The sequence below is a fragment of the Gadus chalcogrammus genome, chromosome 20 (genome assembly GCF_026213295.1).
Source record: "Gadus chalcogrammus isolate NIFS_2021 chromosome 20, NIFS_Gcha_1.0, whole genome shotgun sequence".
In the NCBI taxonomy this organism is placed as follows: domain Eukaryota; kingdom Metazoa; phylum Chordata; class Actinopteri; order Gadiformes; family Gadidae; genus Gadus; species Gadus chalcogrammus.
This window is the reverse complement of record NC_079431.1, coordinates 6,375,515-6,388,954: the sequence shown is the minus strand read 5'-3', so window position 1 is coordinate 6,388,954 and position 13,440 is coordinate 6,375,515. Positions and strand designations below refer to the sequence as shown.

Sequence of the window (13,440 nt, the reverse complement as noted above, 5' to 3'; positions counted from 1 at the left end):
GTGAACTTGGCAACAATGACAAAACGTTACAACTCTACGCAAGCAAACAACAAACAACAACATTTAACATACAAAAAAACTAAAATCTAATCGTGATAGACCATCCCCAAATGAGAAAAAAAAGTAGCAGAAATTGTATTTTGTGTGAGTACCTTTATTTTGAAACATACATGGAAATGACATTTTACTATTCTTTAAAACAAATATCGCATATCAATAATAAACTTGCGTCTAATTTGATCAGTTTTAAACTACACAAAAGGCTAAATATAGATGTTATACACCTTAGGTTCAATATAAAATGAATACAAACGCAGATTTAATTCGAGGATTACGGATACGTTTAAAACTGCATTTCCCACGATGCAATCGGTTTTGTTGTCCGTTCTCTCGCGGGCTCAGCTTTGATAGGGCGGCAGCCTTCGAATCTCCACTGCTTGTTTATAAAAGTTGAACCCGAAGCAAATGCCGGGCGAATAAACTCTACGTTTAAAGGTAACTACGTGAATTGATGTCGTTTAAGCTACATTTGCTCAACAGATTGCCACATTAAACCTCTGTTCAAATTTTTGTCGGACTTGTTCTCACGTAATGTTACGTGACGGGCTCTTGTCATCCCGTTTAAACAACGATTTACTCTTTCACCTGGTCTCCGTTTGAGTCTTGATCGATTTGACATTGTTAACACATGTGTGTTTTGGCGCATTGTTCAGTTGTATTATTACAACATAAAAATATTCGATGAATGCAAACCGTCGTTATGTGATTAAACCAACCTAGGGACAGTCTCCCGGCAACAGCCGCTGCTTGTAAATGCCCGGAAATGTAATTAAAGGGCGAATTGCCATAAACCCGTCACAATAATCTGTCCTCTTAATCCCGGATTAGCCAATCGTGCCATGGAAGAGAGCATGTCATCCTCAGCTGGGCTGCACTTCTCCCAGGTGGATTTCCTGGCCCGATGGATGCCGAGCAGTAGCCGCGCCGGGGTAATCCTCAACCTGTCCCCGGACATGGTTGACTCAGCCGGGAAACGCTTGGCCGAGTCTCCCGGGAACCGATTGCCTTGGGGCTCCGAACCAGGGAACTCCGACGATTCGTTCAACTCCAGTTTCGCTCCACTCCCCACCTCCACCAACAGTAGCTGCTGTATCGGTGTCTCGGCCCAGTCCGAGTGTTTGACAGAACCGGGTGAGGTTTGCCGGAGACCTGGAACTGCTAGAGTGGAAAGAACTGGCTGTGAAGAGCCTCTGAACGGTTTTAACGGTGGACCACTTGGGCATTCAGCGGGGGCAAAGGAAAGTGTCGAGGAGCCGAGCAACAACAAACCACATGACCCGTCTCTGATAATGAAGCTAGAACAGGTAAGTGTCGCTGTCTTGGTTGTTTGTCATGCGATCGGTGATTAAACGTTCTGAGAAATACATGTACCAGGATTACCCAGGGTTAAACCTAACCCGTCACCTATGATCCTCTTGGGGTCTTGGAGCAAGGGATTGTGGGCGGTATGCACGCAGGAGTTCTTATTCTAGAACATCTCCACTTTTCTCACTGGTTAAACAGGAACAGGAACTGGTCCTGGTCAGGAGCCTTAGTAAATGTCCGAGGAGATGATTAGTGGGGCCAGAAATAGGGCCGTTTGGGAGGAGAGGAGATAAGGAAAGGAGTTATGGTAGGAGAGCGACAATGTGCAGCATGCTAGTGAAAAAAAAGTGGTGAACTCCTGTACATAATGTGTTAATGTACATGCCTGTGTGTGTGGAATGTTACCCTTGTGTGTAGCTGCGGCGATGGCAGCATCACATGCAGGAGCAGCTGAGAGCTCACCAGCTGGAGGAACTGGTGCAGCTGCAGGAGGAGCAGCAAAGGATTCTGGGAGTGATGAACGGACCTCAGTACTTTGGAACAGGTACCGTGAAACTCTTGTGTTCAGCATATATCTAATGGATACAAAAGCTAGTACTATGGAACTCTGCTGTATAATATAGTTTAGTTAGGTTAGCTGTATAGGATCAGGTCTCAAACGGGTCTTGTCAAGACAACGCACAGAACCAGCACATTTTAACGGGTGACCCTTTCGTTTTTTAGTGTGCGGTTGGGTCCCACAGAGACTATTAAAGGGACTTTTGGGTTAATTCCTTTGTTGAAATGTTTAGGTTCCTCTGTTCCACTGTATAATATCAACCTACAGCTAGTAGATAAAAACGAAACAACAAAAATGTAAAAATAATCACAGTGTCACATGTATAAAAGGGAACGTTGTGGCAGGTCTGTCGGGACTGCTGCCGAGGGAGGTCACACTGCAGGCAGTTTCTCCTCCTCGTGAAGCCCCCTGCAGTCTCCCCTCACACGGCCCCGGAGTTCACCAGGGCTCCGTGCTGGGTCCCCATGAGGTGTCACCGTCTCCCCAGGCAGGGAGAGAGGACGCTGGGCCCGTGGAGGACATAACGGAGGGTGAGAATCAGTCTTAAGGCATATGTTGGTAATTGGAGGCACCTCCTTTTGTTACGTTTTTGTTATACTTTGCTATTACTTGAAGCATATAAAGCGACCTACTGGTGCACTGGAACGATTTACTGGTCCACATTTTAAGTGATACATTTATCACACTTTAATCATATAAGGACACTTATAACATTATAAGGATAATATGAGTGACAGACTTTTTATCTCATCTGCTCTTTTCTAAAGCAACTATTCTGTATTGCACCCCAGAGGGATGAGTTCCAACCCCTTAAATACATAAAACTCCTTTGGGACGTTGTTGCTTCGTCCCTGTATCAGTAATCATGTCCTGTAACAATATATCAAACAATAACTCCTGTTGGGCCCTGAATCCCTTTGACACTTGACCCTACTTTGGCTCGCCCCATCAGCGGCGTGGGTGTCGGGTGAGGAGCAGTCCGAGCTGGGCTGGGCTAACAGCTCTGAGCAGGATGACCAACAGGTCTCTCTGCTCCCATGTGATGGCGTGGCAAGAACCGGACTCTCCCACACAGAGAGCCACGGTGACCTGGAAGAGAGGTGTGTGTGTGTGTGTGTGTGTGTGTGTGTGTGTGTGTGTGTGTGTGTGTGTGTGTGTGTGTGTGTGTGTGTGTGTGTGTGTGTGTGTGTGTGTGTGTGTGTGTGTGTGTGTGTGTGTGTGTGTGTGTGGTAGCAGGTGTGTAATGTAGCTGTTTGTGTGTGTGTGTAGGCCCATCCCGGTTGGGGGTCAGAAACAGTCGTTTGAAGCACTCCTGGAGGAACAGCTCAGTTTGGAGGAGCAGAGGTCAAAGGTCACGCAACCCAAACAGGTCGGACACCGAACACGTTACTTTTCTTAATCTTTGTTGAGAGGAGGAAGCAGGCTGTGTGTATTGTATATCCTGTTGTCAGAGGAAGTAGGCTTTTACCTGTTGGAAGAGGAATTGGGTTGGGTCAATAGTGTGTGTGTCTTATCACCTGGGCTATGTCTGGCTCCCTCAGAACTGCCAGGGGGAGGAGCCTCAGGCAGCTCCGCCCAAACGGGCCTTCCTGAGGCGGGGCCAGGGCCTGTCCCGCTACATGGGCCGCCCCAGGGGTCCAGCGCCCCTCCCCAGCGCCCCACCACCTTCCGCCAGGCCCGTCGCCCGTAGCAACCCAGAGCCCGCCACCTCGTCCCAGCACCACAAGCCCGTCCAGCGCAAGACCGCCTCGCTCAACAAGGAGAACCGCTCCCCGCCACCGCCCGCCGCCCCCAGGGGCCAGCCCAGGGCGGTGGGAGGGCCGCCGCGCCAGAAGGCCCTGGTCCCCCGACGGCAGCACGACCCCGAGGAACCGGAGGACCAACGGAAAGCAGGTCGGCCGCACCCAGCTCGCAGTGCCGGGGATCCCAACGCCAGGAGGTCGGGCCCGCTCGGAGGGCCGGCCTCCAGGGGCCGCGTGGCCAGCGACCCGGGCCGGCCCAGCACCGGGACCCGACAGCCGGGGCCCAAGGGCCGACACGACACTGCCAGGGGTAATGGCCCCCCAGCCAGGGTCCCCGAAGAGGTAGAAACAAGTCTTCAATCCAATAATGTCAGCTCAAGATTACATAGGTCCTTTTTTTTTTTTGGAAGTGTTGCACTGCAACACTTCATCACGTCAATAATACATTTCTATACTTAAACATAATTCCAGGATGAGATCGGTCATCCCCCTATACGCCGTTGGTCCGTGTAATCTGTATTTGATCGTGTTCCAAGGGGTATTGAAAAGGTGTTAACGGCCCCCATATTGAACCTGGTTGAAACCCCCAGACGTCCTGCTCGGCACCTCCCCGGAGGAGGACCGTGGCGTCGGCCGCGGCGGAGCAGGGAGGAGGCGTAGCGGAGTACTCCTTCGAGGTGTCGTTCCAGGAGAGGCTGCGGGGCAGGGCGGGGGAGGTGCACCAGGAGTACGAGGAGCTGGGGGAGTTTGAGCTGCTGGAGCAGGCGGCCGAGGAGCTCTCCTTCTCCTCCAACTCCTCCTTCGTCATGAAGGTGAGCAGGAGCCCCTTCCAGGGATAACTAGATCCGGCCGCCGCGCCTTTCGTTGCGACCCAACGCGTTCCGGGAAGTATCAAAGCAGGAACTCCGTTGAAGGGTTGTGATCGATGGGTAGAAAAGGGCGCCGGACTCTCAACTGAGAGTTTCTGGGTTGAAACCCCATTGTCAACAACCTACCTGTAAGCATCCTTGTGCGAGGTGTCCTACAAAAAAAGTAATTGTCCTTAAAATATGCTGTGGGCAAGATTCAACAGCTATTCAGAGAAATCACTCGTCGTCTGTTTTGGATTAATGCCTATTGAGGGTCCGTTGTCTAGGGCGTTCCTGGTCATGCCCGTGTGTAACGCGTACTCTTCTGTACCGCCAGGTCCTTAACATGGACCGCCAGCTGCAGGCCGCTAAGGATCTCCACCAGCGCCGGCTCTCCTCCACGCCCATCAAGTCCCCCCGGCACTCCCCTCCTAAAGGCCCGCCGCACTGCAGCGAGGGGGGGGCCACCCCCTTCTCGGAGGTCCTGGTGCTGGGGGGGGGGCAAGCTGGGGGTGAGGAGCAGCCCCAGCAGCAGCAGGAAGAGGAGGAGGAGGAGGAGGAGGAGGAGGAGGAAGAAGAGTCGGGGGTCGATGTAGTCGACGGCAAGCTTTCAAACCGGCGAGATGAGGCGCACGCTGCATTTCCCAGCGGCCTTTGCTTCCCCGATCAACCCAACCCTCCGTACAACAAGAGCTCGTACCAGGACGAGTGCGGGGGGGCGGGGTCAGACGCCACGGACGCAGACACCACGGACGCCGACGGGGAAGAGGAAGAGGAGGAGGAGGAGGATGATGACGGGGACAGTGTCCTCACGAGCCCTGAAGACTCCACCCTGCTGGAGGACAGCGACGGCCACCAGGGTGGGCTGGAGTTTGACGACGACGACACCTGGAACGACCTGGAGGAGACCGCCGTGGCACCGCCCACCCACCCACCGCACAGGGCAACAGCCAATCAGCGCTCCCCACCGGAGAGGGCGCTGACCAGGAAGGTGGCGGCGAGCCGAGGGGTAGAGGCGAGTACTGGACCGATCCTGACCAATCAGGAGCTCGCAGAGCCCACCGTTGCCCCCTCCAAGCTTATGACAAGGTTATTTCCCGCTCTGAAGCCAAAGTCCCAGAATGCACCTGCTCCTGTTGCGCCGGAGCCCAGGCAGACTGACAAAGCACCTGGTAAGAAAACAGTAAAAGTAGTTGATTTAAATTGAAGCAAATTATGGATTTTAGGTGACCAGGCAGGGACTTAAAGTTTAGATTCTCTCTGTATGAACAGTCAGAGTTTGGTAACTGTAGCTTGGTAACTATAGTGGGTGGTTAACCAGGGTTCTGTGGTCACCGTGGTGTGCCCAGGCCTGCAGGTGCAGTCCCAGCAGCTGCGGGAGCGTCTGGTGGAGCTGGAGCTGGAGATCGAACGCTTCAAGAAGGAGAACAACGCCCTGAGCCGGCTGAGGGAGGAGAACGAGAGGAGCAAGGAGGACCTCAGGTAGGACCGGAGCTAGGGGAGCAGGCGGAGGCCTGGGGCTGGGAGGAGAGGGGAGGGGAGGGGAGGTGGAGGACTGGCGCTGGGAGAGGGGAGCTGGATGACTTGAGAGAGGGGAGGTGGGTGGAGGAGGAGGAATGATGCTGGGAGGGGGAGGGCTGTGTGGAGGGGAGGTAGAGAAGAGGTTGGTGGGAAAAGGTTAGAAGGACCCACGAGGTAGCCAGCATGCCTGGCGGAAGCCAAAATGAAAGCCGCCGCAGCAGGTGGAGTTTAGTTACACAATGTAGTAAAGCCATATGTGCGGCATGCATGGCTTAATCTGCATGTGAAGTAGGTTAAGTAGCAGAACATCACGACAGCAGGCCCGGGCAGTGTCTAGTTGACCTTTTTATGTTTAGCTACGCTGTGCAAAAAAAAAAAGGTAATATTATACCATGCTATCCTATCGTATGCTGTACTATACAACATCGGTCTATCTATGCTACGGTATGCTTTGATGCTATACTGTGATGCTATCTTCTGTTATGTTAAGCTGTGTTATACTATGTTATGCTCTACTATGTGTTACAGGAGGGAGCGGGAGGGGTTTGAGAGGAAGAGGGAGGAGGAGCTGGCCAGGGTGGTCAAACTGGAGGAGGTGATGAAGGAGGAGAACAGGAAGCTTCAGAGAGACAGGAAGTTGTTTGAGCAACACGCTTCAGCCGCCCGGGCCATACCGGACAAGAAGGAGAGAGAGGAGATCCAGGTGAGAGAGAGACCTGCTAACACACAATCACACACACTCACTCTCCTCGCAGCAATGGAACCCTATGACTCTCGCCCCCTCTCTCTCTCTCTCCTCGCAGCAATGGCACCCTATGACTCTCGCCCCCTCTCTCTCTCTCCTCGCAGCAATGGAACCCTATGACTATCGCCCCCTCTCTCTCCCTCTCCTAGCAGCAGTGGAACCCTATGACTCTCGCCCCCCCCCCCCCCCCCCCCCCCCCCCTCTCTCGCTCTCGCTCTCACTCTCTCTCGCTCTCTCCTTTAGCAGCAGTGTAACCCTTTGACTCTCGCCCCCCCTCTCTCTCTCTCTCTCTCTCTCTCTCTCTCTCTCTCTCGCTCTCTCCTTTAGCAGCAGTGTAACCCTATGACTCTCTCTTGCTCTCTCGCTCTCTCCTTTAGCCGCAGTGTAACCCTATGACTCTCGCCACTTGCTCTCTCCTATAGAGCGAGACAAAAGCTCAGCCTATAACTCCAGTTCTCAGAACTCGACACTGGCTATTAGATCCTCACAGAATTAACTTCAAAATCCTATTGCGTCTTCGTAGACCACTAAATGGTGCGAGGCCTTTATCAGACTTCCTGAGCCAGCGCGACCTCGCAGTCCTCTCAGGTCAGCAGGTGATGGATTACTGGTTGTTCCTAAAGTCCAAACTGGTGAAGCTGCTTTGAGCTTCGGTTCAGCAAATTTGCCAGTAGAGCAGTGGAGACTTGAAGTTAAAGACCTCTCTGTTGAACATTGATTTAAGAAATGTATCACTTTAACTAATAGGCCTAAATCCAAATTTGCTATTTAATTTTTTTGCTCAACGTTTACTGTTTACATACGGTTTTCTATATTACTGTTCTTGTCTGTTTTTAGTGCTGCGCTCTATACTCTTTGGTTAACGAAATGTGCCAATAATATGAATGTACCTTGTCTTGCTTATAGCGGCAGTGTAACCCTGTGTCTCTCGCCCCCTCTCTCTCTCCTTTAGCAGCAGTATAACCCTGTGTCTCTCGCCCCCTCTCTCTCTCCTTTAGCAGCAGTATAAGCCTGTGTCTCTCGCCCCCTCTCCCTCACTCTCTCCCTCAATCTCCCTCCTAAAGCTGCAGTGTAACCCTGTGACTCTCGCCCTCACTCTCTCCCTCAATCTCTCTCCTATAGCAGCAGTATAACCCTGTGTCTCTCGCCCCCCCCTCTCCCTCTCCTTTAGCAGCAGTATAACCCTGTGTCTCTCGCCCCCCCTCTCCCTCTCCTTTAGCAGCAGTATAACCCTGTGTCTCTCGCCCCCCCTCTCCCTCTCCTTTAGCAGCAGTATAACCCTGTGTCTCTCGCCCCCTCTCCCTCTCCTTTAGCAGCAGTGTAACCCTGTGTCTCTCGCCCCCCCTCTCCCTCTCCTTTAGCAGCAGTATAACCCTGTGACTCTCGCCCCCCCCCCCTCTCCCTCTCCTTTAGCAGCAGTGTAACCCTGTGTCTCTCCCCCCCCCTCTCCCTCTCCTTTAGCAGCAGTATAACCCTGTGACTCTCGCCCCCCCTCTCCCTCTCCTTTAGCAGCAGTATAACCCTGTGTCTCTCGCCACTCCCTCTCCTTTACAGCAGTATAACCCTGTGTCTCTCGCCCCCCCCTCTCCCTCTCTCTCTCTGCAGTCTCTAAGGCAGCAGCTGGTGGACATGCAGGAGGAGGTGAGGAGGAAGGAGAGTCGCTGGGGCACCACCCACGGCCGCCTGCGCCAACAGATTGACACCCTCAACACGGAGAACGGCGCCCTCAAGGATGAGGTAGGCGTGTCCCCCCCCCGCTGCCTCTGCTGGAGACGCTTAGACGCAGACCTGAATGAGTCCACCTTAATGCGGCTCAAGGCATTTGGTCAAGTGGTCTGTCACGTAAACACAAACACTATCATTCAGTTAATCAGCGGGTTAATACCTCGCCGTGTGAGTATTAGCTTAATCCGATGATCAAACCTTAATGGAATTATGCGTCTTAATATCACTAACGAGTAACCTACCAGCTGAGCTGATTGGCTGTGTTGTCTCAGGGGCGGGACGTCCTGTTGAGCCCTGCGCTGTGATTGGCTGTGTTCTGTGCTGTGATTGGCTGTGTTGTCTCTGGGGCGGGACGTCCTGTTGAGCCCTGCGCTGTGATTGGCTGTGTTCTGTGCTGTGATTGGCTGTGTTGCCTCTGGGGCGGGACGTCCTGTTGAGCCCTGCGCTGTGATTGGCTGTGTTCTGTGCTGTGATTGGCTGCGTTCTCTATGGAGTAGGACGTCCTGTTGAGCTCTGCGCTGTGATTGGCTGTGTTCCTCCAGGTGAACACCCTGGAGAGGCTGCGTCTGGGCTCCTGGAGGAGGAGCTCCTCGCCCGGCGGCCCCTCCTCCTCGTCCGCCAAGGGGGTCAAGTTTGCTGTAAGATGGATATCATGTCATCACATTCAGAGTCCTTTATCGACCCCTCAGGAGATCGTCACCGTTACCATTGCTCTGCTCAAGGTCCATTATTAAGAATTTAGAATAAAGATAATAGTTTTGTTAAAGATGAACTAAATCTGGACCATCCCGAGCACCTAAAAATTTAACCTTTGTGAACGGTGGGCGGGATAAACGAGTGGCTCTGGCGTTCCACCCTCAGCCAAAAGGTACTGGGTCTAACAGCCAAAGTCCTTCAGCCTTGAGCTAAGACGCCCCCTGACCCTACCCCCTCCCCGATGCCATGTATCTGAAGCCTCTGTAGGTAGCTCTGGGTAAAAAGCCTCTGATACATTACTACAAGCGCCTCTCGCTGCGTCAGGTTGTGATGGTGGTGGCCTGGGCTGGATCCTGACGTGTCTGTGTCTGTGTCTGTGTCTGTGTGTGTGTGTGTGTGTGTGTGTGTGTCATCCCCCAGAGTCCTCTGGACACGCGGGCCGACAGCCCTCCGCCGGGTGGCGTGGACGCCAGGGGCTTCTCCAGGAAGAACAGCCTCAACGGGCCTGGTACGGTTTAACCACCACCCTCACAACTACTGTACTCTCAACCATCAGATGAACAGAGAAATATGGTCATATTTAGTTCATGGAGCACGTTAAAAGATTATTGATCTTTATCTATGCTGCTTGTATCATGCAAATTCACCTTTCTGCATTTTGGACGTTGGATATTGCTTTTGTGTGTCTGTATGGCCGTCCACCCTGGGTGGGGTCACATGGTGTGGTGACGTCTCCATCATGTGTGTTTTCTCTCCTCTCGTCTGATCACAGCCGGGACGATGAAGAGCAGCCTGAGGAAGCCGGCCGGGCCAGTGTCCTCGTCCTCTTCCTCCTCGTCCTCTGCCTCCTCTTCAGCGGAGGAGACGCCTTCTGCCAGACCGCCGGACAAGACCCTGGTGCCGGAGCCACCGTTGCCCCCCCTGCAGACTGCCCTGACCACCGTACGTACACACACACACACAGACACAGACACAGACACAGACACACACACACACACACACACACACACACACACACACACAGACAGAGGCTTCTTTACCTCATGGTTGTCAGGTGCGATTGGCAGTGAAAACTCTCCACTTGAGTTCAATCAGTTCAAACTTTGACCCCTCCTACTGAGCCTCAGTGCAGCCAATAACCTCAAAGATCTCCTATTAGACTACTTTTCTGGTCTTCATTTCTTATTAATGACTCCTATAGAGCAACCAGACACGAATCACAGCACAAAAAACGATGTTGATTTTCGGGAAACTCTTCCTCTCATCTGGGCGCTTTCAGCATTCGCTGTCAACACTCGGCTTCGTGTTTGGGCATTACCATACATGGAAAATCCGGATTGTTCTACGTAGATAAATCCCGGAAAACGCGACCGGCGTCCCTAGTGTTTAGAGCGCTGCACAGCCCCCCCTAGACGGTCAGCAGGGAATACGTCTAAATGCATGTACGTCATTATTTGACACTTTGGTATGGTTAAACATGACTAAAAATCACGTTTATAGGTCAAAGTCGAAAAAGCATAATAGGTGCTCTTTAAGTATTTCTCGACTATAGGAACTTTTCAGACATCGTGTATTCGCATCTCACACGAATCACGTCATTAAAGGAACGGCACACGACACTATTGTACCCTGACAGCCACATTGCAATGAGTATCCTCAGCGCCGGTGTGTTTGTCCCTTGCAGAAGAGGCCGCTGCTGCCTCATGTAGAGGAGGTCAACGAGAGCCCAGAGTCCAACCATGAGGTGACCACGTACCCCGACGGCAAGGTAAGGAGGAGCTTCTAGTCTCGGCTCCTTAAACACACACCACGGGACTAGGCAGGAGCTCGGGAGAGGAGAGCGGATCCTCCCATTAGTTACATGTTCGCCTTGGCTCAAGGTGTGTACGTGTCGTGTTAAGGTGTGCGTGTTGTGCTGTCAAGACGGAGCAGGTTCTCCCATGCGGCGGGCGGCTCATCGTCTTCGCCAACGGAACCAGGAAGGAGCTGTCTGCGGACGGCCTCGCCACCACCATGACCTTCTTCAACGGAGACACCAAGCAGGTCATGGCCGACCAGAGAGTGGTGAGACCAACAACCGACCAATCACACGCCGTTTAGGCCGTCGTATACACCTCAGAATATGGCAGATTACCGCCAACTACGGGGATGAGACAGTATTTCCATGGGACATGCAGACTCCTGTTGACACGTAGACTGATAAACTAGTCCTAACTTGGACCTTTAAAAACGGACTTTATAGACTTAACTGAAAGGAATATTGCTGGAAGTCTGAAACAATGTTTTTAGTTGAATGGTGGAGATGGAGTTATCCATTCGTCTGATGGATCGGGCTCTGATTATAAGGCACAGTCCACTTTAACCAGATTAAACTAACACTGCACCAGTCAGGAGATCTAGTCCTGAATACCAGTGACCATGAACCACACCAGAGGGGACGTTTGTTGGTCTGCTGTATGTCAAGTTCCTCTCTATTTAGAAAGTTCGGGTTAATAAGCCATCATCTGTCCATCAGGTTTACTACTACGCAGAGGCGCAGACAACCCACACCACCTTCCCCAACGGCATGGAGATCCTGCAGTTCCCGAACCTCCAGAATGGTAAGACACAGTGGTACCGCAGACATCACTGGGGCCTCTCTAAGTGAGATAGTCCTGTCAAGGTAAACTTGTAGACCGTGGCTTTAACACTGCCATGGTTCAGGGTTTGATTCCCATCTTGCCTACCCATGCTTAGAATGTATGCCCTCATGGTATTGTCAGAAGCTTAGGATGAAAATGTCCACCAAATGGCGCATATATAAGTTAATTGGTTACCAATCCAATACTTCTTGGTCTTGTACATTACTGTGATCGCTCATGGGATACCTGTAAGAACCGCTCTCCCAACGCACCGGTATAAACCATAGCACTGTGGTGATGTTCATACTCTTATTGTTACGGGTCTTTATGCTGGTCTTGGGACTGTTCTCTCTTAACGCTCATCTTGTGATGGTTGGTCTTTCAGAGAAGCACTTCCCTGATGGCAGGAAGGAGATCACCTTCCCGGACCAGACAGTGAAGACACTGTTCCCTGACGGGAGAGAGGAGTGCGTGATCATCGATGGAACGGTCATCCACGTCAGCCCGTACGTACGCACAGAACCACACAGCTTACAGCTCTTGAGGGTTGCCTTTAGGATATACTCTCCAACTTGCTACTGTGCAGTCAAAGAGAGGCCGAAACAAGAAACCAGAACAGAACCTGAACATTTTTGAAAGATGCCAATCCCCATTAGCCACGACAACCATCACCTAGGCGTGTTAGGTCTTGTCCTCACCTCCCTTCACTCTCTCTTCGTAGGGACGGCACCAAGGAGATCCAATTCAACACAGGCCAGAAGGAGGTGCACACGGCCGACTACAAGCGACGCGAGTATCCTGACGGCACCGTCAAGACGGTGTTCAGCGACGGACGTCAGGAGACCCGATACCCCAACGGGCGGCTCCGCATCAAGGACAAGGACGGCAACGTCTTGTCCGACAACAAGGCGTAGTCCTCCAAGAACCCAGAACCCGATGGGAGTGGTGGAGGGTCCAAAGGTTGAGACATTCAACTCCCAGTTGGTGCACAGTACGTAGCACCAAGTGTTGTGCCCCCATGGTTTTTAAAACCAGTGCCGACCCCAAAACACTTCAAGACACCTTAAATCAAGTTTGTCTGTCGCCCCCTGGTGGGGAGGCTGGCCGCTTTGGGTACGAGTTTACTGGGAACAAAGCATGGATCTTCTGGTATGCTCTTATTTTCGAAACCGCTGCAGACGCCACACGGCAAGAATGGTCTACCTTAAATATACTTGCAGTTTTTCTATGCGGCAGTTCAAATATCAAGGTTCTTCTGCGCTTTTAGTTTGAAGGAAACAGAATGGCGTGATCATCACGGGGTGCACTTGAAATTTGCTAGCTGCAAGTTAGCATTTAAACCATGGATTATAGTGAATGTTAGCAGTTTGGAGTGATGAGTTTCATGTGACTGCTTTGTATGAATTGGTATGCCGTTTTAGTTTTATATAATTTATTTGTAAAAATCTTTAATACATATTTATTTTCTAGCCGAATGCATGTTTTGATGTTTTTGTAAAATAAATTTTAAATACTTTGGAAATTTCTCCTAATTTAAAAGAATGGGGGAGAGAATAAGTGGTAGTTTACACAGGGTCAAAAACTAGCTTGAACCTTCAAGCAACTCAATAGACACTAT

At 51.7% G+C, this 13,440-nt stretch overlaps 1 protein-coding gene across 3 annotated transcripts; it reads left to right on the top strand.

Moving 5' to 3' along the window:
* Window positions 1–363: 363 nt before the first annotated feature.
* Window positions 364–13,337, top strand: cenpj (centromere protein J). 3 transcript variants are annotated; one of them, XM_056580502.1, is made up of 20 exons: window positions 364–495; window positions 945–1,364; window positions 1,783–1,909; window positions 2,254–2,454; window positions 2,877–3,024; window positions 3,194–3,293; window positions 3,466–4,008; window positions 4,257–4,478; window positions 4,852–5,686; window positions 5,864–5,996; window positions 6,564–6,738; window positions 8,386–8,517; window positions 9,048–9,143; window positions 9,622–9,709; window positions 9,974–10,143; window positions 10,886–10,969; window positions 11,125–11,265; window positions 11,717–11,801; window positions 12,208–12,328; window positions 12,544–13,337. In XM_056580502.1, exons 2-20 carry the CDS (start codon window positions 966–968, stop codon window positions 12,734–12,736), a joined length of 3,993 nt encoding a protein of 1,330 aa, XP_056436477.1. In that variant the 5' UTR covers window positions 364–495; window positions 945–965; the 3' UTR covers window positions 12,737–13,337. The 3 variants fall into 3 exon arrangements, with proteins under 3 accessions (XP_056436477.1, XP_056436476.1, XP_056436475.1); XM_056580501.1 differs by having other exon boundaries at window positions 889–1,364; window positions 2,269–2,454; XM_056580500.1 differs by having other exon boundaries at window positions 889–1,364.
* Window positions 13,338–13,440: the final 103 nt, after the last annotated feature.